The sequence below is a fragment of the Sander lucioperca genome, chromosome 8, assembly GCF_008315115.2.
Source record: "Sander lucioperca isolate FBNREF2018 chromosome 8, SLUC_FBN_1.2, whole genome shotgun sequence".
Lineage (NCBI taxonomy): Eukaryota > Metazoa > Chordata > Actinopteri > Perciformes > Percidae > Sander > Sander lucioperca.
This window is the reverse complement of record NC_050180.1, coordinates 5,270,618-5,292,708: the sequence shown is the minus strand read 5'-3', so window position 1 is coordinate 5,292,708 and position 22,091 is coordinate 5,270,618. Positions and strand designations below refer to the sequence as shown.

At 41.8% G+C, this 22,091-nt stretch overlaps 1 protein-coding gene across 2 annotated transcripts in view; it reads left to right on the top strand.

Moving 5' to 3' along the window:
• LOC116053532 (inactive dipeptidyl peptidase 10) overlaps positions 1–22,091 on the top strand; it is a 255,317-nt gene that overhangs the window by 147,972 nt on the left and 85,254 nt on the right. For both annotated transcript variants that reach the window (XM_031304612.2, XM_031304611.2), the window contains exons 2-3: positions 4,389–4,503; positions 9,499–9,594. In XM_031304612.2, coding sequence (XP_031160472.1) covers positions 4,389–4,503; positions 9,499–9,594 — 211 coding nt within the window. The remainder of the gene's footprint in view (positions 1–4,388; positions 4,504–9,498; positions 9,595–22,091) is intronic.

Sequence of the window (22,091 nt, the reverse complement as noted above, 5' to 3'; positions counted from 1 at the left end):
CTTGTCCTTACTGCCCAGCCTGTCGGGAGTTTATTTATAACTGTGGTTGTCCCTTTGTAGCATGTACTTGCATCACCAAGTAAATGAACCTATTTTGAAAATGAATGACATGATGACAGGAAAATCAAAGGAAACAATATCTAGTAGAGGAAAAACAGATAATGCTCTTAGGGAACCAATTTGAGTTGGAGTGCATGATGTTGTGTTAGGTTGGGTGTTGTCAAATGTGTAGTAGAGATGACACCCGTTATATTTCCTTTCTTTGGACATAATGATGTGCCTCATGAAAGCATTTTTAATGTAAGAGAGTAAAGGTTCTTGAAACTCGTTAGCAGGTTTTAGGTTCATGATTTGGACTGAAACAAAACTTACAATACATTTTGTAAAAGAGCTCATGAAGGCCTCCGTCTGTCCTCCACTCTAGATTTAGAGAGAAATGTATCTCCACTGATGAGGGTCCAACAATCGTGATAAAGGATTGTCTCATTCTTTCTATTAGGTATATTGGGGCCCTTCCTAATAATGGTTATGGAGAGACCAAAGAAATAAAATGGATAGAAAGGCCATTCCCATTCAAATCAACGTAGCAGAATCATGGATGTACAAAGTATAATACTGTAAGACCAGAGGCCTGTACTACGAAGCAAGATTTGGCGTTAATGAGGTAACTTCAGGTTCAACCCAGGGTTTCAAAACAGTGGATCACTTGTTACTGGGTTAAATCGCCGTGGTAACTTATGCTGAACAGCTAACTGCTCGGGAGCAGGTTATGTTGGAGATTAGAGATCAACCGGTGTAAAAGCACTACCTACTGACCAATCAATACTCGACTGATAACGGCGTCACCGTTCTTAGAAGATCCGGAGCTCGGTGGGCGGAGAGAGAGAGAGAGAGAGGTGCGCTCATAACCCCATTAACATTCCCTGATGGGTATTTTTATGAAAGATATTTCAGATATTTTCAACGGAAGGAAATATGTATAGGCTGTTTGTCGGCTTCTTGAGCCGTGTGTTGCCAATTTTTTATTTGCTCTCACGATCGCTTACCTCTTCCAGTGTTGCAACTGAAATAATAGGCTAAAGCAACGACAGTTTATGGAAAGCACAAGTGTAATTATGGTTGCTACGCTGGATTGGGAACCCCTGGGCTGATTGAACTAGTCGTGATACAGCTTATGTGGGACTGCGGTTGTTAGGTTAGGTGGAGCCGGGTAACTGAAAGAAATCCAGGACATGTTGATCTTGCTTCGTAGTACAGGCCTCAGGATACAGCGTTCAAGGCGGAGCCCTTTTCATTCCTATGAGAGTTGTTAAGTGACGCATCTTGAAGCCATCATGGAACCAAAAAAATACCCAGATCTTCCGCTCTGCTCCAGCACTGTGCGGCCCATAGAGTAAGCCTGCTAGAGACCTCCTCAGCCCGAGCCGGCTACATCCGGTTTTAGCGCTCCATTAACTTCAACAGAGACTAAGTGATTTAAACGTGCGGCTCTTCTAGAATTTCCAAATGATATCGGACCGAATTGTTCAAATTCTGTTAGTGAATCCAGTCATTTCGCAGAGGTTGGGATGCTCAAAATAATGTATCCACTGAATTGCAGACATCTTTTTTTGGGCCAGATGGCATCACATGACAGGTCGGGAGTTGTAATGCCACTGTTTGGCTGCTATGTTTAATTTGCTTCAATGCCTGGAGCACTTTCTGGGGTCCTAAGCAGAATGGTCAGAGCTGCAGCCCTTTTTATGTGTACCAATGCCATGGCAACGGAGGGTCGCTGGTTCAAGTCCCCATACGAACCAAAGTATGGTGGTGGACTGGTAGCTGGAGAGGTGCCAGTTCACCTCCTGGGCACTGCCAAGGTTCTCTTGAGCAAGGCACCGAACCCCCAACTGCTCAGGGTGCCTGTCCATCGACAGCTGCACCCCCCTCACTCTGACATCTCTCCATTGGTGCATGTATAGGTACTGAGCATGTGTGTGTAATTCAGGCCTGTGTGTATGATAACAACAGAGTGAAAACATTGTCATTTCCGTTGCAGGATTAATAAAGTATAAATCATATTAATTATATTTTTATTATTATGAAACGAGTTGCAGAAAGTCGAGGAGGTGAAGCCAAACGAAAAGCAGTGGAGTAGTAACGTAATGAGGCGTAGAGAGCCAGCCTGCTTAATAAGTCAAATTTAACAACCTTGTAATCCTTCATTCACACAAAGCACATTGCTATCGCCAGATGATTGACAACTTTGTTTTGCTTGTTTTCTGTGACCGGTGTGGCTTGGGGGGATGGCAGAGTTAGCTAGCTAGCTAGCCAGTTGTCCGCTGGTTGGCTAGCTGGTTCCTCCCTGCTTTAATGCTGCATTGGTTACAGGAAATGAGACAAACAGTGGGCTGGGCCTAACGGACTGCTGACCCGCTGCCACTGGGTCTAACTGACCGTGGTCCTCACACCTCGCTGCTCCCGGAGAACATGTCCCGCGCTGCAACGCACTTTACTTTACAACAGTCGCCATTTTGTTTTGTGCTAATGAAATGACCACTGCAAACAGCTCAATGGCCTTTCTGTCCATTTAATTTCTATTGGAGAGACTAATTGGAAATTCTCCTAGTGGTTCTATCATTGCTCATAATTGAGTTAATAAACTGAGGATGATGATTCAAACATAGCTAAATGGGATATTGGGGGAGAAAATGAGATGGAAAGAAAGTGAAACAGAGAGGGGGGAAGAATCTCATGCATGGAGGCACAAGGGCAATTTTGAGTTGCTGTCAGTTTTCAAGGACATGTCAGCTTTTTGTGGTATTAATGAAATGAGCAGTGGCCCAAGTCCTGATAATAGAGAAGTTTTAGAGTCCGACGGGGGGAGGGAGGGCTGTGGATAATGTTACACTGCATGCATGTACAGTACTATGCGTCTGCGATCATGGTAACAATTAAGTTCCATGTAGTCTTATGCTGCTGTAATCTCATGTCCACCTGCTGCTCAGCTACAAGACACTTAGCAGAAAATAAGCACTAAACAGCCAAAATTCAGTTAGATTTAGGTCGTGGTCTTCTCAGTCTGCTACTCTACGGCCTGTGGAAAAAAACTGGATGTACTTCTTTGATAATTGGGTCATGAGTCAGTATGTGTGACATTTCTAGTCATGATGAAATGATTAGATGGAAAAGTGTGCTTCACTGCTATTAAACCATCGTGGCAAGTAGTTAGAAAATGGATTTCAGAGAAAGTCTGACACGGATGCAAAGGAAGCTTCTTTGTAAAAGTGGACCTCTAATTGGCAATTGTTTTGTTTCTCCACCCCTCCAGCGAATCAAGATATAGTAGTGAGTTGTGTATGTTAGTGATCACTGTATTTCACCTGCAGGGTTTTGTAGGTAATTGAGGCCATGAGGAGCTGCGGTGAGAAGGAATTTGTAGGGGGGAGGCTTAATTCATCTTATCAGACGCAGCAGATGTGGTGGAAGACCCGCTAATACCAGGATTCAGAGATGGAGTTGCAGGCAAAAGCTTCACAAACTCTCCTGGATAGCTATTTCACTGCAGATAATATCTCACAGTGTACTCTACAGTCACTAAGATTGATCAAACCAAAATCTTTCTGCAGCCAGTTTGACCGACAGAGCCCTTGAATGCAAATGTCTGCTGTATTCCTTATCTGCCAAACATCTCTGTCTGAGGGTCAAACACGCACAACATCTAACTCAGCTGCAGAACGGGTGACCCCTTGGCCCCAGTAGAAAGTATGCTTTTTCCATGGGTCGGAAGGTGTGATTCAAAGGAAATGTTGGCCAAGCAAAGATTGAACCACACACATACTTTACAGTTTCAGCACTGAAAAAGTGAGTTTCCCCTTTTCCGGCTTATAGTGGGGCTCCTGCAAAGCCCGTTCATTGCAAATCAGAAGGGGATTGGATTGAAAAGTCTCAATGTGGCCCATGTTAATAGGCACTAGTCTGGTCATTGCCAGACCTTACCTGGCTTCACCACAGAATAATTCAGGGATAGGAGAAAAAAATGCTCTGGGTTGTTTGCATTTCTTTAAACCAATCACAATCGTCTTGGGCATCGCTAAGCTCTGGACGCAGCCACGGTGGCTCTGCAAAATAGTCTCGGAAACTTGTTTTCGTCGAATATTTGCACCCCGCAAAAGAAAACGTCACATAAAATATGGGTGTAATAAGGGAAAATAAACTAATAGGCAATGCAAACAGCACCACAGTATGTGATGATCATCACAATGGACCTGCATTTCACTGAACAAATACAGCTTTTTTATCAAAAATGTAAGTTGGTAAACATCATGACTGTCAACCTCAAGCAATGTAAAAGAGACTAATGTGTAACCAAGCCTTTATTTCACTCTCTCCTCCATTTCTCTGTGCAGGACCTGGGTGGGGGGAACGTTCCTCAGAGGAACTGGAAAGGGATTGCCATCGCTCTGCTTGTCATCTTGGTGGTCTGCTCCCTAATCACCATGTCTGTCATCATCCTCACACCAGGTAACACTCAGCCGTGATTGTGCTCTGCTGTCTAAGATCCTGTGATTTGCTCCTGTCCTGTGCCTGTTTTTGCTGCACCTTCCAAGACTCCCAAAAATGTTCAATAGTCATACAATGCATTTACATATCGTGAGAAAATAACTTTGTATGACATAGGTTGGATTTTTTTTTAGGTGGGGTTGTATGAGGTACTTCTTCATAGTCAGTGTATTAACTACAGTAAATGGCGGTTGGCACACCCCCAGTTTGGAGAAGCAGCCATGTACTGACACACGAGCTAAGCAATGTCCTGCTGCAGACGGAGGAAGCAGCCAAACATATTTTGGCACCTACAAAAAGACCACCTAAAAAACTTGATTGGTTTAAGAGTACACAGAATATTTTCACCGCTTTGCCTTGCTGTCAGACAGCCCTTTAAGATGGGGAACTGAAGCTGTAATGTCACTCTCGACCGCCATATACTGCATGACTATGGATATGTACCTCATACAACACAATTCATATGATCCAAACTATCCCTTTAAGGCATTAAAGCTGCTCATATTAAGACCCACAGAATTATTGCCCAACTCTGCAGTTCCCCTCGCCTCTACCAAGCTTTTTCTCCCCCTTTAGCTTATTGTTTTGGTTTTAGGGCCAAATTCACTTCTTATCCAATTGTTAAGCTTGTTCTGCTGATACCAAGTGAAAAAAAATCAACAAATGCAGATTAATGTATTTTGCATTTAACTTCAACAAGAATCCACAATGCTTTAAGAGTCTAAACATGTTTAAAATTCTTGCTTTCTATAGACTTAAATTGTCGATGGATAAACAGATTATCCTTCACCCGAAGAAGGGGTCAGTTTTGTTCACCTCTCCTTCAATTGGCTGCTGAGGATGAGATTGGTAGAATTTTGGAATATAACCATTATTATTGATCTACCCAGGAAACGAAGACTGGTGGGTTTTTTCCATCACCTATCTCCACTGCTCATGTCTGTTTTTTGAATCAACAATGGATCAAAGGGTTATGTAAAATGTATTGTTGGTACTGTGGAAATTCCAGAGAATTATCACCAAATCTGCAATTCCCCTCAATTTAACAGAGCATTTTAGCATCTTTCAGCTCATTGTTTTGGTTGTACAGACCCTCAGTCATTGGTTCTCCAGTCTTACCGCCCCATCAACCCTGTCTCCAGCTGTTTTCAGTGAAAGAAACTTTGATTATCCCATGCCACCTGACCAGTACCAAACGGCACACTGACACAGTTAGCAACTACAGCTAAAAGGAGAATGAATATTGGACTTACATTTGGCAGGTTGCTAGAAACATGACCCCAAACAAATGCCAATGTTGCTCTGTTTATGCTGGATGTGTACCTAGGCAACAGTTTGCTAACATGTTAGCTACATCAAAAAGCCATCATATGTCAAATGTATGTGATTTGTTTTGGAGTTCTGCCCCCAAGTAGCTCGCAAAACCCAAATAATACAGAGAAAAAAAACATATTTGATGCAACTTTAAAAACAGTATGTCTGTGTGCACGATACTGAGAATGTCTTACCACCAGTAACCACTGTTATGCAAGTGATACCCCCACTACTCAAAACTGTTTTGGGACCTGTGAGACACCTTCAGACCTCGAAACCTGGTGTCTTTCTATCACACAATAAATCCTTATTACTATTTGACTACTTTTCGTATTATACACTGTATAAATCCAAACTGATGATAGAAAAAAGCCCAATGTTACACCAATGTAAAATGATGACAATGGACTGCCCATGCAGCCACACTCTCCCCTGGTGTCTTCTATGGTTGGTTAGACTTTGATTGCCTCCATAAACAAACATGTTGTGTGGAGTTATCAAGGAAAGCCAATATGGCTGACATTCAAGAATGACTTGGCCTTCCTATTCTGCTCACAATCAGCAGCTGTGCTATTCAAAAGGAGCATACACTTGGCCCGTTCTCTTTCTGCTAAAGGCATAACATTTCATAATTAAAAATGAAACATATCCAGGGGCAACATTGGAGCAGCTTATGGATTTTCCAGCCTGGTAATAATCATGTTAATGAACATATGGAATGCCATTCTGTGTGCAGCATTTTTAGTCCCATGGATTTCTTTGTGTGTAAGAACCTTTATGTAAATCTGGATTAAAAAGGATATCTAACACATCTGTTTGCCAAGCAAATGTAAACAACCAGTTACCACTTTTTATTTTTGTCTTATTAAACATGAAAACATGTTCTTACTCGCAACTTGTCAAATACTGAGGCTTGGTCAGGATCCCTTGGCGTCACTTTTTAACGCTCTGGGTATCCCTTTGGTGTCATTTTTCCACGTGCTTCGCCAGGATCCCCTTGTCGTCACATGACACAAACGGGACATGAACCCCGGTCTACTGCAGGACGTTCAACCAAAATAAAAAGCTAAAAGGAAGTACAAGTACAATGCTCTGTACAGGTGCAGAGATGGGTGATGTTTCTCTGTGGATTTGTCACTATAGGCGACCCCTTTCACATTATACACATTTAGTCATTTCATTCAAGTTAGTTATAAAAATATTGATAAACAGAGCTTTAAGTGTCAAGCGGGTGAGTGTGAGGCAAGAAGGGAAAGGACCTAAATGCAGATAGGGGCCTCAGACTGGGAGGAAAAAGGGGACTGAGTACCCAGGGCCCTCATTTGAGGAGGGCCCAAAAATATGCTAGACTGAATAGCTGTGGATGTGGGGAGGGGCCCATAGAGAATGCCTTTCTACAGGGCCCAGAGTTTTGTGCTACGCCCCTGAATGCAGACAACTGGGCACACAGGAAAAGTTCTGTGATTTATTAGTAAGGTAAATATATACAAGCTTACAAGCAAAATGCAGAAGGTTTGAACAGAAGTATCAGATAATCCACAGGTAAACAGGAAAAAGTTGCAGGCAGGTATTGGTTCAGGTTCAGGTACCAAGGTCCAGGTTTCAGGTGACTGGTGGGAAAATCTGAGGGCAGCTGGTGGGTGGATGGATGGATGGATGGATGGATGGATGGATGGAGGGAGGGAGGGATGGCGGGATGGATGGATGGATGGAGGGATGGATGGATGGCAGGTCTGGAGAGTTCCTAGGAATGGAGACAGCAACCCGTTCTCATTCCGAACTCGTAAAATAAGGACGTTTTGACAGTGGCTGTCAGCGTCTGATGTGACGAAAAAGGCGTCTTTCAGCGTGTTTGTGTAACGCACTGGGGAGAGCAGCAGTTAGATAGGATTTAGCGAGTAGTATGTAAGGACGAATTTCCGCATATGGCGGTTGGTGGATGGGTCAAACAAACACAGGACTTTCACCCAGGAGAGCGGGGTTCACATCCCGCTTGTCACGCTTGCTATAGTCGCTTTTTATTTTCCTCCCGCGTGTCACAGAACCGTACGCCCACCCACGACCCTTTCCTAAACCCAACCATCCCGTTCTTCCCGCGTGTCACGGAACCGTAAGCCCACCCACGACCTTTTCCTTAACATAACTGCGTCAAAAGGGACGGCAATAGTCCCGACCAAGCTTGTTTACTTATAGCGCTGAAGGGACGGCAATAGTCCCGACCAAGCGTGTTTACTTATAGCGCTGAAGGGACGGCAATAGTCCCGACCAAGCGTGTTTACTTAGCGCTAAAGGGACGGCAATAGTCCCGACCAAGCGTGTTTACTTAGCGCTAAAGGGACGGCAATAGTCCCGACCAAGCACGTTTACTTAGCGCTAAAGGGACGGCAATAGTCCCGACCAAGCGCGTTTACTTATAGCGCTAAAGGGACGGCAATAGTCCCGACCAAGCGCGTTTACTTAGCGCTAAAGGGACGGCAATAGTCCCGACCAAGCACGTTTACTTAGCGCTAAAGGGACGGCAATAGTCCCGACCAAGCGCGTTTACTTATAGCGCTAAAGGAGACTTTTAGCGTCAATAAGAACGACAAAGGCACCTGACCAAGCGTCCGTATTTTACGAGATGAGTGTGAGAACCTGTTGGAGACAGAGAAAGAGGGACAGACTGAGCAGAATAAAAACAACGGAGGCAGCCGTTAGGACATTAAGTGACAAGGCTGTGACGTTTTGGTGGTACAGGATGTCGCTGTTAGACTTAATTGGGGGGATGGACAGTTCAGTTTAAAGTGTTTTGAGATTAATCTTATTTCCAAATACATTAAAATGAATACATTGCAGCCACTGGATCAACCAATTTTTCATTAAGAAAAGAAAACAGGATTATCAAGGGTAAACACGTCCTGTGTGCTGGTGTAATTTAATGTAAACAAGGCTTACAAATCGAACAAATTGAAATAGGACCAGGTGTCTTCACGCTTTAGGGTTTGTGCCAAAGTTATGTCAGCTGATATTAGTTTTTTTTAAAAGACCTGTATTAGTCCCCTAACCCCTTAACCCCTTAACCCTATAAGAAAGGTTCCTGGGGCCGAAAGGTTGACCGACCGACCAAATAAACCGAATGCAGAGGTAAAAAGTGTGTGTGGGAATTTTTATTTCTTGTTGAAATGGATCTTTGGGGAAATTAATTCCCTGCACCACAAAGGAGAAAAAGCAAGTGGTGCGTGTGTGTTCCTTACTATTCAGGATCACCCGTTGCAACGTAAAAATGTGTTTTACGTTTTTATTTTCTGCACCACTTGTCTCGGTAACTAGGCCTGCACTAGCCGTATTTTAAAAGCTTAGTCTCTGACACATGCACACACACAGTAATGTATCCTCAGGATGCTTTTTAAGCCCATTGTCATACATTTTAAGGGGTGACTTTGTGTTTTTTTATGTTGGGTATACGCTTCTCAATCCCTATGCTGGAAGTGAATCCCAATGTCAGCTAATGCTGGAGATTGATTTTCAACTGTGTGCATGCTAGAAAGCAAATGGTCTTGCTCCATAGAAGACACTGGAGACAACATCATACCTACTGTGTGTGGTACCCAAAGTTTATATAAAATGTTAGGCAACTTAGCAATTAATGGCTTGTTTTTGCAGCTGACAATCAAGCTGGAAGCAACACCAAACTGACTGTGGAGGATCTGTTCAGACCTGAGTTCCAGGTCCATGACCCGGAGGCCAAATGGATCAATGGTGAGTAATCCACGACATTTACTGTACCTGTTGGAATTCAGAGCCTTCATGTTGATTCCTTCAGCCATGGATGGAAATGAGTAAGGCGCTGAAATTGATAGATATTCATAACACTGCGGACGTGTTTTTATACATCGGTCATTTGCCCTAAGAAGATTTTTGGCTCCAGCAAGGCATTTAAATCGGGTTCTTATGATGTTCATTGTTTTCCCATCACGGATAAAGCTGTCATTGCCTGCCTGTTCAATGGAATCAGCACACATGTGGCATAGTCATTGTTACTGTTGGATTACACCATAACTTGAGTGACAGCCTGGTAAACTGACAACATTACCTGTTCCCTTCTTCATGCTGCTGTACTTCAGTTTATACAAAACACACCTCGACTCACACTTGACATGGATGCATCTGGATAAGTTCTGAGCGTGCTTTGCAAAAGCAAACAGAAGTGCTTAAGTTAAGCAGCAGAGGGATGGCATTCCTCTCTGCTGTCTCGCCTGCTTTTTAATTGAGTTCAGTTTTGAACGAGGCTGGCGTGTTTCACCCTAGCTTTACCTTGCATGTAGTTATGCAAATTTAGATGTTGGGATTTATTTTCCCTCGCCTTATTTACATTGTATTGATTCCTTATTTGCCAGAAGGGGATCATATGTTAAGCCTGGAAGGCTTTGGCTGGAAATACACCACATCGAGAGAAGTGCAAGAGAATCTGATTATGGTTTCCTGAGGGCAGGGAGAAGATAATGATGCCTCCGAGGGAAAGGATGCAGAGGATTGTGGCGTTCCCGCATTTCTCTTCGTCTGTCTCCTTTCCTGCGGATTAGTGTGCTTGTTTTGGTTTTCCTCTTCGTTGCCCATCAACTGCGTGAGTCTCACTCCACGCCCGCGGGCAAGGGCAAGAGGCGAGGCCTCTCTGTCCTTCAATATTTCATTCCCGGTTGACATTTCTCCACTATCTTCGCAACTCCATCTCATTCCCTGAGCTGACCTCAGGCTAGACAGAGAGAGCGGCAATGCTGTGCGATGAGGCAGTCAGAAAAGTCTGCTTTATAGTGCAGTGTGTGGATGGATGGGGCAAAAAAGACCCCAGACAAATAGGAGAAGATAACAGACAGACGGGCGAGAGGAAAGATTGATCACTAGGATTTGGAGCAAAAATGAGATTTCCCCCTCCCCCTCCCCCCTAAGTCGGAGGCTTTGGAGGTTTTGGCTTGGAAGTCTTTCATCTCTGTCTACATTAGAGATAATCTGAATGGGTATGTCATCTAATGAATAGTAACGTGCAAGTAGGACACAATAGCTTGTAGTTTATTGTATAACTTTGAAAAACTTTAACTTCTAATAAGATGACTTTAGTTTCATTACCGAAGAAAATGAAGTAAAGTAAAATTCCAGGTGTCACACTGATCATTTATAATTCTTGGATATATTAGAGGTCGTTTGTTGTTTTTCATTGTGCAAAAATGCACCATTTTTCATTTGAGTAAATACCCAGTGCCTTTAGGTGTACGACGGGCACCAGAGCAGGCTAGATACTAGTTATAACACACACACACACACACACACACACACACACACACACACACACACACAGACGCACACACACGGGCTCAGTCTTGAAAGATTTTGCTCATAAATTAGCTACTGTCTCGTCAAATAGAGAATTGACATTGGACAACATCAACATCCATTTTACCCAGAAATCAACATTTCATGTCTGTATATGATAAAATACCAAAGAAAATGCGAAATTGTTAATTTCAGGTTTGCCCCCCCCCCCCCCCCCCCCCCCCCGCATTTAATGAAGTAGTTTATTTTTTATAGTTGATTTAGTTATTAGTATAGTACAGGACGTTATAAGACAAAGTTTAAAAAGTCGGATCACTTCCTCGTTGCCGTAACACATAAGGTCTATTAATTCCTCTTGGTTTGTGTGTAATAATTAATTAATTAATTAATGTGACAATACTAAAAGGCAACTATGTCTTATTTTTTTCCTTGGTCCACAGACAGTTGTGAAAGCAACCACAGAACAATGATGAATATCCAACTACACTTGACTTTATTCTCCTCTCAGTTAAAGCTATAGTGCGTAGTTTCTGTCTCCCCCATGAAGAATTCTAAGTAATGACAACAAAACTGTTGGCACATCCACATGATACAAGCCTTCCGTGGCAGCGCACTGCCCCACGCCCCTTCTTACAGTTGCGTGTAACCAAGGAGGACACGGAGGATTAAAAAAACATGATGGACTCTTCAGAAGAGGTAATTATCATCACTCGAGTGTCTGCGCGGGAAAGTCACCGGGCGCCACAATCTTCTGAACATAGTCATACTGACAAATACAGAGAGAGTTGTGTGGAGCTGATAGTCTTAATTAGCTTTGTAGCAACTCATTTGCCAGTGGCTTGAATGTAACGGACATGTATTCATTTCAAAAAGTTACGCACTAAAGCTTTAAATGAGTGCCAATATAAAGTTACAGATGGGTGGGTCAGTGCTGAGAGCACTGTTATTCATCATACAGCTCCATATCTTCATTAATTGAGACCCTTTTCTACAGGCCACTGTTTATTTTAAAATGCCTCACCTCTTCCACACAGTGGTGGTGATGATTTGGGCTGATGACTCAGCATTTGCTGATTTGACCTTGTGTCATTAAATCAATCACATCACCGTTGCTTTTAGATTATACAATACTACTGGTATTCTACAGTCTTTTCTTGATTTTTTTTTTATTTTAAATATCATTTGACAGCAAATTTGCATATTTGCTATCATTTTGAAAGGCATCAATTTACAGCATGTCACTGGTCTGCATGGCTATTATTGATCTTAAGTCTGAGGGCGGACATTTGATTTCTGTGGGCGGGCCTAATGTAAACATAATAGGTGGCGCCGGCACGTCAGTGAATTGATCCGGCTAATTATGCAATTATAAGCATGTCCTCCCTATCTATATGTATATGTGCATCACGCAAAGTCATATGCTGTATTCCATTTCCTGGGCTGAATTTTCACTGATCTGAAGTTCTCGACAGTTATTATTTTTAGCAGGTCTGTCGAAATTCAGCTTTTTCTCTGGGGCGCTTTTTGATTTTGAACTTGGTAATTGAACACGTTTTTGGAAAAGTAGTCCATTAAAAGCAGAACATTATAATGTCTTAAATATCAGTGGTGTACCAGTTCAGTCGATTCTTAACATCTAGTAGATCGGTTTTTCAATTATTCCTTATTTTTAAGTTTAGTTCAAGTTGCTGTTTGAAGCTTAGCCTTGATGTATGACTGAAACCATCTGAAAGGAGATTCCAAAAAGTGCACAAACTGCAGACTGTAGAAAAACGAAAAAATGTGGTGTATGACACAGCTGACACATACGTTATTTAGAATTGTACAGTCTATACATGCCATTTGTGACCCATGTTTAAGAAAACCCATTTCAAGATATGTGTTCTGACTTTGTGTACGTCTATGCAGTTGTGCATGAACCTCCCTACTTATAAATAGTCAGTACTACAGTAATCTCTGAAAATCCATTGTTAAGCCCTAGGCTGTAAAAACTATTTGCATCGTACAAATGACCACTCCACTTTACCCAATTACTAGCCAGCTGCATGGCCTGTCAATTATCTTTGTTCACTGCAATCACATTTGTCTTTTTTATGACCTGAAAAGCAGACTAGTTGCTGACGGATTAATAAATCCCTGCTGGATGTTTGGGTGTGTAATTTAAACGAGCAGGTCGCAGCAATAAACGCATGTAATTATGTGAAAGGAAAGTGCTGCTGAAAAGCTCTACTACTTAGATTAAGTGTGCATCAGTGTGAGAGATTCCGTGTCCTGTAATAGATTGAACTAGCACGCTGCTGTATCTCCATCACACATTATTGCTATCAATGACTCTCTTAATGAAATGTGCTCTGTTTTTGCTGATAATTGTAGACTGATCTACAACAGTGCTGTAGTACTTGAGTCTGGACTCGAGACGTTCTTCCATTCTATTCTATTGTGGTATTTGCTCTCAGACTTGTCTCTGACCTCTTTTGGTCTTCAAAAGAAAACCATTGATAAAGCACGCTTGTTCAGAAAAAGGGTAGTGGTTTAATTCAAAATCCATCTAGAACGGACATTTACATTGGTCGCCTGCTACATGCCTGGCTGCGTCATATACCTCTATCATCAGGTATCAATCATTTTCATTTTGGCCACAGACACAATGTCAGCTAGCACTTTGTGCTATGGATTCTTCAGGACAAGTGATAAATTCAAGAATGGGAACATGTCAATTTTCTTTCGTCACACCCGTGTTGCTGTTATTTGTTACATTTTCCATTGGCAGTCCAGAATATTATTGTTACACCATGATAAAAACACTCAACATCTAAAATGTATAGTTGCACATCAGCTTTCAAGTAAAATTGCTCTACTTAAAGTAAATAATATGGCCTAATTTGATCTTACAGCGTTGTTACTCTGCTCTTGCTTTATGATCATTACAAATAATGCAAAATGATCATCTTAAAATAGAAGATAAACTGTCTCTGCATCTTATAAAATATGAACAGGTAGGTACATGGTCTGGAAGAGATTCTTTTTTTTCTCTTTTGGTCTTGACTGTCTCTCATTTGGACTCGATCTTGACTTGGACTCATACTTCTTTGGACTCGGTCTTGACTCAATCTCGACTAGTCCTGGTCTTGGACTTGTCTTGAAAAAGGTGGTCTTGACTACAGCACTGATGTACAGTTTGTACCTGTGCTCTTTCCAAGCTAAGCTGTTGGCTATTCTTCCCTTGCAACAGTATGTTAGAAATATCTATCTGACACTACCACTGAATAACTCAGGATTCATATACTGTATGTATTTACATGTATTGCCAGTTCTCTAATACGTGGCTGCCTTGCAAGCTATATCATTTCCAGGTGAAATGTCTGTAGTGCAACCTAAGTGGATAATGGCACTTAGAGAGTCATATCTTTGGTCGAGTGTGTGCCTACTTGATGATGATAAATGCTTTCCTGCTCTGGCCTATTTACTGACATGAGCCGACTAATCATCTGCTTCACTGCCACACTTATGGAGTGCAACATCCCTGCTCATACTCTATGCCATGTCTAAATACATGTCTAGTACTTTTACAAAGCCTGTTCCATGGAAACCGTTTAAATATTTAAAACATCAAAATACATTTTTCATTTTGATTTATTTCCATTTTCTTCAATCTTTGGGGAGTATGGGAATTTGAGGATATAAGTTAAAGTTATGCTTAACCAAGGGCTTAGGTTTGGTTTCTGAAGTAAGGGGTACAGTGACGTATGTTTGGTGTTCCTCAACAAGGCACACAATAAAGTGTGAATGCTTTTTCTTTACATAGGTCTAAATAACACATCATCATCTAATAATGGATACTGTAGTTTGATTAAGAGGGGCTTAGACTGAGTTCTACATTTCTTACCAGAAATCACAAAATAAAACAAAAATAGGCAAAAGACAGCATAAAGACTGAAATATAGTTTTGGAAACCAAAAATCAATGCGTATCTAAGTAACATTTGTTTGCTCCATTAGATTTAACTGTAGCATCTGTTTATTAGAATAATGAAATTACACATTGAAATTTAAGTTGAATAGAGCTAAAACGATTATTCATTCGTTGATTGAATGCCAAGATGCCAAATATGACCTAGGTCAACGCTCTTAATAATGAGAATGTTCTACTTCTCTGTGTCATATGTGATGGTGAGGTGAATATATTTGGGGGGGGGGGGCTCCTTTATGTGGTCTGACAGGTAAAACCCAGGGCATAGAAATCCAACAAGATGGCTTTTGCAATGAGCACATGGTAATATGTAATGTATCAACATGTTTTATCAACTCTGACCTATTCTCATTAGAACAGTGGCAGCTGGACATTAAGATCTTAGAGGGTATATCAAACCGAAATTATATGTAACTATATGTAAATGTGGAAGGCCAAAAATAGGTTTTTCTGGGTAATATGAGAGGAAATTACAACTTAAAATTACCTTTGAACTTAACTGTGCAAGTCTGCTGCAGCACAGGACATGAATAGCAGTCTCTGATGCTCGGCACTAGAGACACAGCACATAACGTCGAGATGATCTTTGCCACCAATGTTCCCCTCGGGTAAGCCACTTACCTTGACACTGACACATCCCATTCCTCTCACTGCGGGGCACTATTTGGTGAATCATAGGTTTCCTTTCACAACTTTTATTCTGAATCAAAAATTTGGCATGCGCTGTGAAGCTCTCAGCCAGACTGCCAATGAATGGGCTGTGACCCAAGCCGCAGTTTGGTGAGGTGTGGATGCACTGAAACTGCAGTTGTATGCTTGTGGGTATCTCACGGGTGTGTGGACTTAAGATAGTGTGCACATTTTCATAATATGTGTAAAGCCTACAGTAATCACATGTCGATGCCAGATCACAATTTGATTTAAAATAGATGCTTGGTTGCCAGCAGACTTGTTCTCTTCAGTGCATAACTAATCACTCTGACACTCAGCTCAGTAGGTCTTCTTGCGTTGAGGCATCAACCCACCTTGATTTACTTTCATTTTCCTAATTAGCTACATGATCGCGCCAATTAATCTCTATTCCCCTGCCACTCAGTGTGGTGGAAAAAAGGAATGAAAGATCAGCCATGTTGCTGTCATCTGCCAATGATCTGCAAAGTGCTTTGCAACAAATGGCTCGGTAGCAGGGAAACAGTTTCTTGAAAAAAGTAGATCACATTCTTTTTAGACTGATTTTCCACTCGCATGCATTTGCAGCATCATGCTTGGGGGCTAATTAGGAATTGCATGCTCTGGTGCCTCCCATTAATTAACATTAGACACTTCCCAAGCTGTGCTGGGAACTGCTGCTAAAGCATCAATGCAGGGAAGACTGTGATATGTGTGTGTGTGTGTGTGTGTGTGTGTGTGTGTGTGTGTGTGTGTGTGTGTTGGTCTCTGCTGACATGCAAATGTGTGTAGCACATACACACGACTGTGCGACTGAGCGTGAAGGTTGTTAATGGCTGCATGCGACTGCTTGGCAGCTCCAGAGCTGAAAACAGCTGGACAGCTGCGAATACACGGACAGATCAACGGTTAAATGGAACTCCTCTTTCGGTTCCTCTTCCCATAGACTAAATATTCCGCTTGGGAAAGCTTCCTCATTTGCTCAGCCCTCTGTTTAGCCTTACCAACGCATTCCCCATGAACTGGTTCGTATGACATTATACAAAAACTACACACCGATTCGGTCCCATGACGACCGGTCCCATGACAGTTAAATTTAGCCAACAAAAGGTGACTGAGCCGGCTAAAGAGCACAGTGAGCTGGCGCTTGTTTTAGAGGCCATTGCTAGTTCAGTGTGTGAAAGGTGACTTTGATCCGGGTACAAGGCACCGCAAGGTAACGGTCCTTCCAGGGGCAGTGGCAGATGAGTTTAGCCGACAAAAAGTGAGCACCATGCGGCGACGACAGTTGAGTTTAGACACCAAAACGCCTTCTAAAGATTAGAAAAAATATTTTGGTTTGGATTAAAACACTCCCGGGACACAAACACGCATTTCCTGGGTGAAAGTCTTTGGTTTTCAAACTCCACTCCACTGTGTTTCCTCCTTATACGGACCACAGTGTTCTCATACAGCAGCAGTCACTGTGGTGCATAGAGTAATAACTATGTTCAATACATACGAATTACAGTGATTTTCTTTTCGTAGCTACTGTATATGTACAAAAGGTTTGTGAGAACAGCCTGACATTACATATGTCACACTGTTCCACACTCCATCTTCCAATAAGCTACTTGTTGAAAATCCTATTTTTCAGGCTCCTGACATGCCCATTATCACTGTTAGGAGCAGTGAGGGACACTGATTAAAAAGGGAGAGATTGTTCTCCCTGTGCCCTTTCTTACGGTTTGTGATTTTCAGCAGAGACGTCAGACATGAATACAGACATTAGTGCATCATAAGTCTGGTGACTCAGTGCTTTTATCAAAACTACTATTTCCCAATAACAAGTTAAATTCTGTAGTTTGGATTTTGGATGTGTCATCATAATATATGACACCCAACACGAAAAAAGTGGACAAATAGCTTCCAGAATAGAAAATAATAACAAAGCCCGGTCTCAGAAAGCTGTCATGTCACAGAGCATGTTTATGCTGGGAAAAAACAGAGGTTGATGCATAGACTGTATGTGAAGCCATAACCATTGACATATATAAAATGGACCAACAGATCCCGTGTCTCTGGACGGAGACCAGTGAAGGATATTTGAAGCACTTTCCCGGTGATGGCTGAGCGTTACTGAGCAGCCTCCAACTGAGAGAAACGACGTAAATGTGCCGTGAGCAACGTGTCTGAAAGTTGGAAGTCTTCTGGTAGCTGTGCCAAGATAAATCTCAATCATTCCCAATCTTACAGAGACGGAGAGCGTAGGTATATGTAAGGAGATAACATAGGCACAGGCTAATTATTGCTAACTAAAATGCTAGTTAACATTAGTAATTAAACTTGAACAGCTAATGTAAGTCCAAACTGCCTGCGAGCTTCTCCTGTACTATATGGTAATTCCTCTACTATGAGACAGTAAGTCACGTGGTTATGACACAATCGTTAGCCTATTTTTACAAAAACGTCTGCTACGTGGCCATACCTTGAGATACAAGGTAATGGAGCCTTTTATACATTGTTGTGTTTCTTTAGAAATAAACAATGGACAAATAGAGTCTTTAAACTCTTCAGATGTAAAGTTATTCGCTGTCAAAGTGACGCCAAAATGAATGGCAGTCAATGGAATGCTAACAGGAGGTGATGGCTTGGTAGCATCAAAATGGCGCCATAGGAGGTTCGCGTTCCGGGGAGAGGCTTACCCCCTTGGCCCCTTTTCCAAACTAAAAAATCAAAGCACAGGTCAAATGCATTTTTAAAAAAAAGGCTTTTGTCATTTTAGATAGCTCTGATCACGGTGATGTTTGTTCAAGTATGTTTTTCTTTTTCTGACCAGTTTGGTTTTATTTGATTATTTGATGCTATAAAAACGAGGTGAAACGTCATGATTGACAGCTGTCATTGACTCGCGATTGGTCTGGCAGGTGTATGGGCAGAACTTTGATACCGTAGCTCCACCGACAGATCAATACCGCCCAGACTCTGGCTCTGTAATTACAAGATGGCAGCGCCTGTATCCGGGATATTTTGGCTTCACTTGTGTATAGTGGAAGGAAGAGGAGCGGCGTTGTCCATCTGTATATACAGTCCATGGAAAACAAAATGTCAGGGAGTGTAAAACACTAGCATTAAGTGTAGAAATGAACTTTCTGTCATACTCTCTGGAAAGAACTCTTCCTGTCGTGTGTGTGTGTGTGTGTGTGTGTGTGTGTGTGTGTTTGTGTGTGTGTGTGTGTGTGTGTGTGTGTGTGTGTGTGTGTGTGTGTGTGTGTGTGTGTGTGTGACACAGAGAGAGAGTGTATGACAGCTGTAAGAATAGTTCTCGTCCATTTCCCACTAACACAAATCCCGACAAATCTTAACATTGGGAGGAGTGGCACACTCCCCTGATTCCCTTTTTAACTGTTGTTTGCTGTTGAACCGTAATGATAAACTGCAGCACAGATAGGCTACAGGGACACACAAGCCACGTTCAACAAGTGCTACCAGTTGAACTCCATTACACTGATCGGTCAGTTAGTTAGTTGTGTTAGTTACTAACCCAATATAACACTAAAGTCAATAATAAAACAAACTAACTAACCAATGGAGGCAGCGGTAGACCAGAAACTCCTGTGTTCTCAAGGTAAAATGATTGTTTTTGTCAAAGGAGTCTGGTGGCTGTGAAGAGAGCGCCTTTATGGCTTTAGCTCCCCCTATGTGAACTTAAACATGGCTGTCAGACTGCTACTGATTTTTTTAGGTGTCTAAAATGCATTTAGCCGCTGCGCCCCGTCCAAAGCAGTACATTGCTTAGCTTCCGTGTCGATACTCCTGCCTGCTTCTCCAAACTGGGCACATGCCGACCACCATCTACCGTAGCTAATAAGAGAAGTAGCTCATGCAACCCCAATGCATAAACTCCTAACTATCCCTTTAGTAACGCTAGTGTAAATGCTAATGAAAATGACCCCACAACATTATTTTACCAATACTTTCAGAATGGAAAGAGGCATGACGCGTTACCTTATCCTGTTTTCATTATCCACAATTTTTTTGTTCAGTGATCTGATCCATGATGTCCTTTATCGGGAGGTACTGGTTTTGCGGGTAGCCTAGCTTTATGAAAGATCTAACGAAGTGATCACATAATATCTCATCTCTCTGCATCATGCTGTCCCCCTGTCTTACAGGTTTTGTAAACTCCTACCAGACCAATATGAACCACGTTGAAATACGGCCTGTATTATCAATACATTGCTATAAGAAGACTGATGTTTCCACATCTCCTGGCTGTTATGTTAGTTTAAGTGAACTACAAAAGGGATTCAAATCAAATCCTTCTAATGTGATCACTCACAAGTGGGCCTGGCTTAGTGGACATCCACCTACACATCCGTCACTTGTGTTATTAGATCAACAGACGCAAACTGAGATCCAAACACACATGTTCTGATATGAAATCGCTCTGCTGGCTGCTATAGAAGCCACCAGCTAACGGTCAAGTGCAGTTTTATATGATGGATGAGGGTAGCTTATCGCCCCGCATCATGGTTGACTGGGAAGATTGTCTAGTCCCCCTATAGTTCAAGATAAGTAATCAAAACTATTGCAAAAGAGAGACAGTTTGACATATACCAAGATATAACTGAATTAACACATGGAAACCTGGACACACTTGGAGACATTTATTTTTATTTCACTGTGTCTTTCACTGTGATGCACAAACTTGACAGTCATTAAATACTGACTGTTGGCTGGTTTACCACAATATATTAAAGTTTTGGCCAAATACTGTTTTTTATGTTTGTAGTTTTGGCATTTTTTTATTTGTCATATTGTCCAACACCTATGGTGATGTCTCTCTTCTTTGCAGTGTTTTCTCTTTAACAATATTGATCACCTGAATATTGACTGTCTTCAACTTATGTTTCTATCGAAGGTCCGTACGCCCCCACACGTTTTAACTCGTGTCTTATTGGACCTCTGCTCAAACGAGGTCTAATCAGCCATGATAATTAAAATCACCTGTGTGGGTGTTCAGCGGTTGTGCGGGGGCAGCCTATCATATTTAGGATTAGAGAAAGTTCTGACCCAACTGTTCTCTGAGCCAAAACAGACTTTCAACTGGAATCCACCACAGAAACAAACTGGTCAAGCCAGGCCCAGCTTCCATTTTGTATTTTTACAGTTTTTATGTGACTGTTCATTTCTGCAACCTTACAAATACAGAAGTATATTCCTGTGATAATAAGACAGGGTATGCCTGCCCTAATGACAAGCCAGGGTAAAAGTTAAAGGCTATTCGTTGGGATCCTAATAGAGGAGGGTATTGATTGGCTCACACCTGCCTACAGAGAAAGACACTGATATATTGGATGCAGGTAAAGAGCTGGCAGATCTCAGCAGCAGGCCTGCAGAGGGTTAAAACCACCAGTCACAGCCCATTAGCACTAAGACTACAGAAACATGAAAAAAAAAATGGGTTTCAGACCCAGGCATCTCAACAACTGTATCTCTGTGTTTGTGTGAATTATTAACTTGTATTAAAATAAAACTGTTTTGGATTATCAAAACCTTAAACAATTCTAAAATGTGTCATTTTAATGTTAAATGGTAGAACTTTAAATTACGTCAAGATTTTCTCAATAGGCTATTTCCTTTTTTCCTTTTTTTTTTTTTTTTTTACCTGACTGTGAAATGGCTCCATGCCTCTAGGTCCAGACATACTCGGTTTATTTTCCCTTTTATTATGAATCCCATCCAAAAAAAAAGTACAAACGAGGCTTTAAAATTGCAGGTGCATCACAAATTAAAGTAAAATACAGTTTTGTCCAAAACGCCCAATGACTTGGAAGGGAATAAAATACCTTTGGATGGAAAAAACACACATAATGTTGTCCAGTCCATTGCCAGGCACAAGACACATTTAAAAAGAATACGGCTGTCTCCTAAACAAAAAGAACCCAGTGAGCAGTGTTTGGTGATGCAGAGAAATATGTTCCAAAATTGAACAGAACATTGGACAGTGTTGACCAAATTACTGTTAAGCAAACAATATAATTATGTTACATAATAAAACCTGTACAGTGTGAGAAGGAAGAGGAGCTAGTCTATGCTATCTGCTTGTGGATTTTGGTGTCACATGTGGCATTGACTACATCAGCTTCGCCAATAACCCAATAGCAACAGCTCTTAGAGGGCGAAGAGTATATGAAATAGAACGATAGTTACATATTGTAACTCCAGTTTCTATGAGTATAGGCATAGCCCTTTAAGGTCCGGGCCACCTGCTTCACTAACATTGGCTGAAGAAAAATGCTGATGTT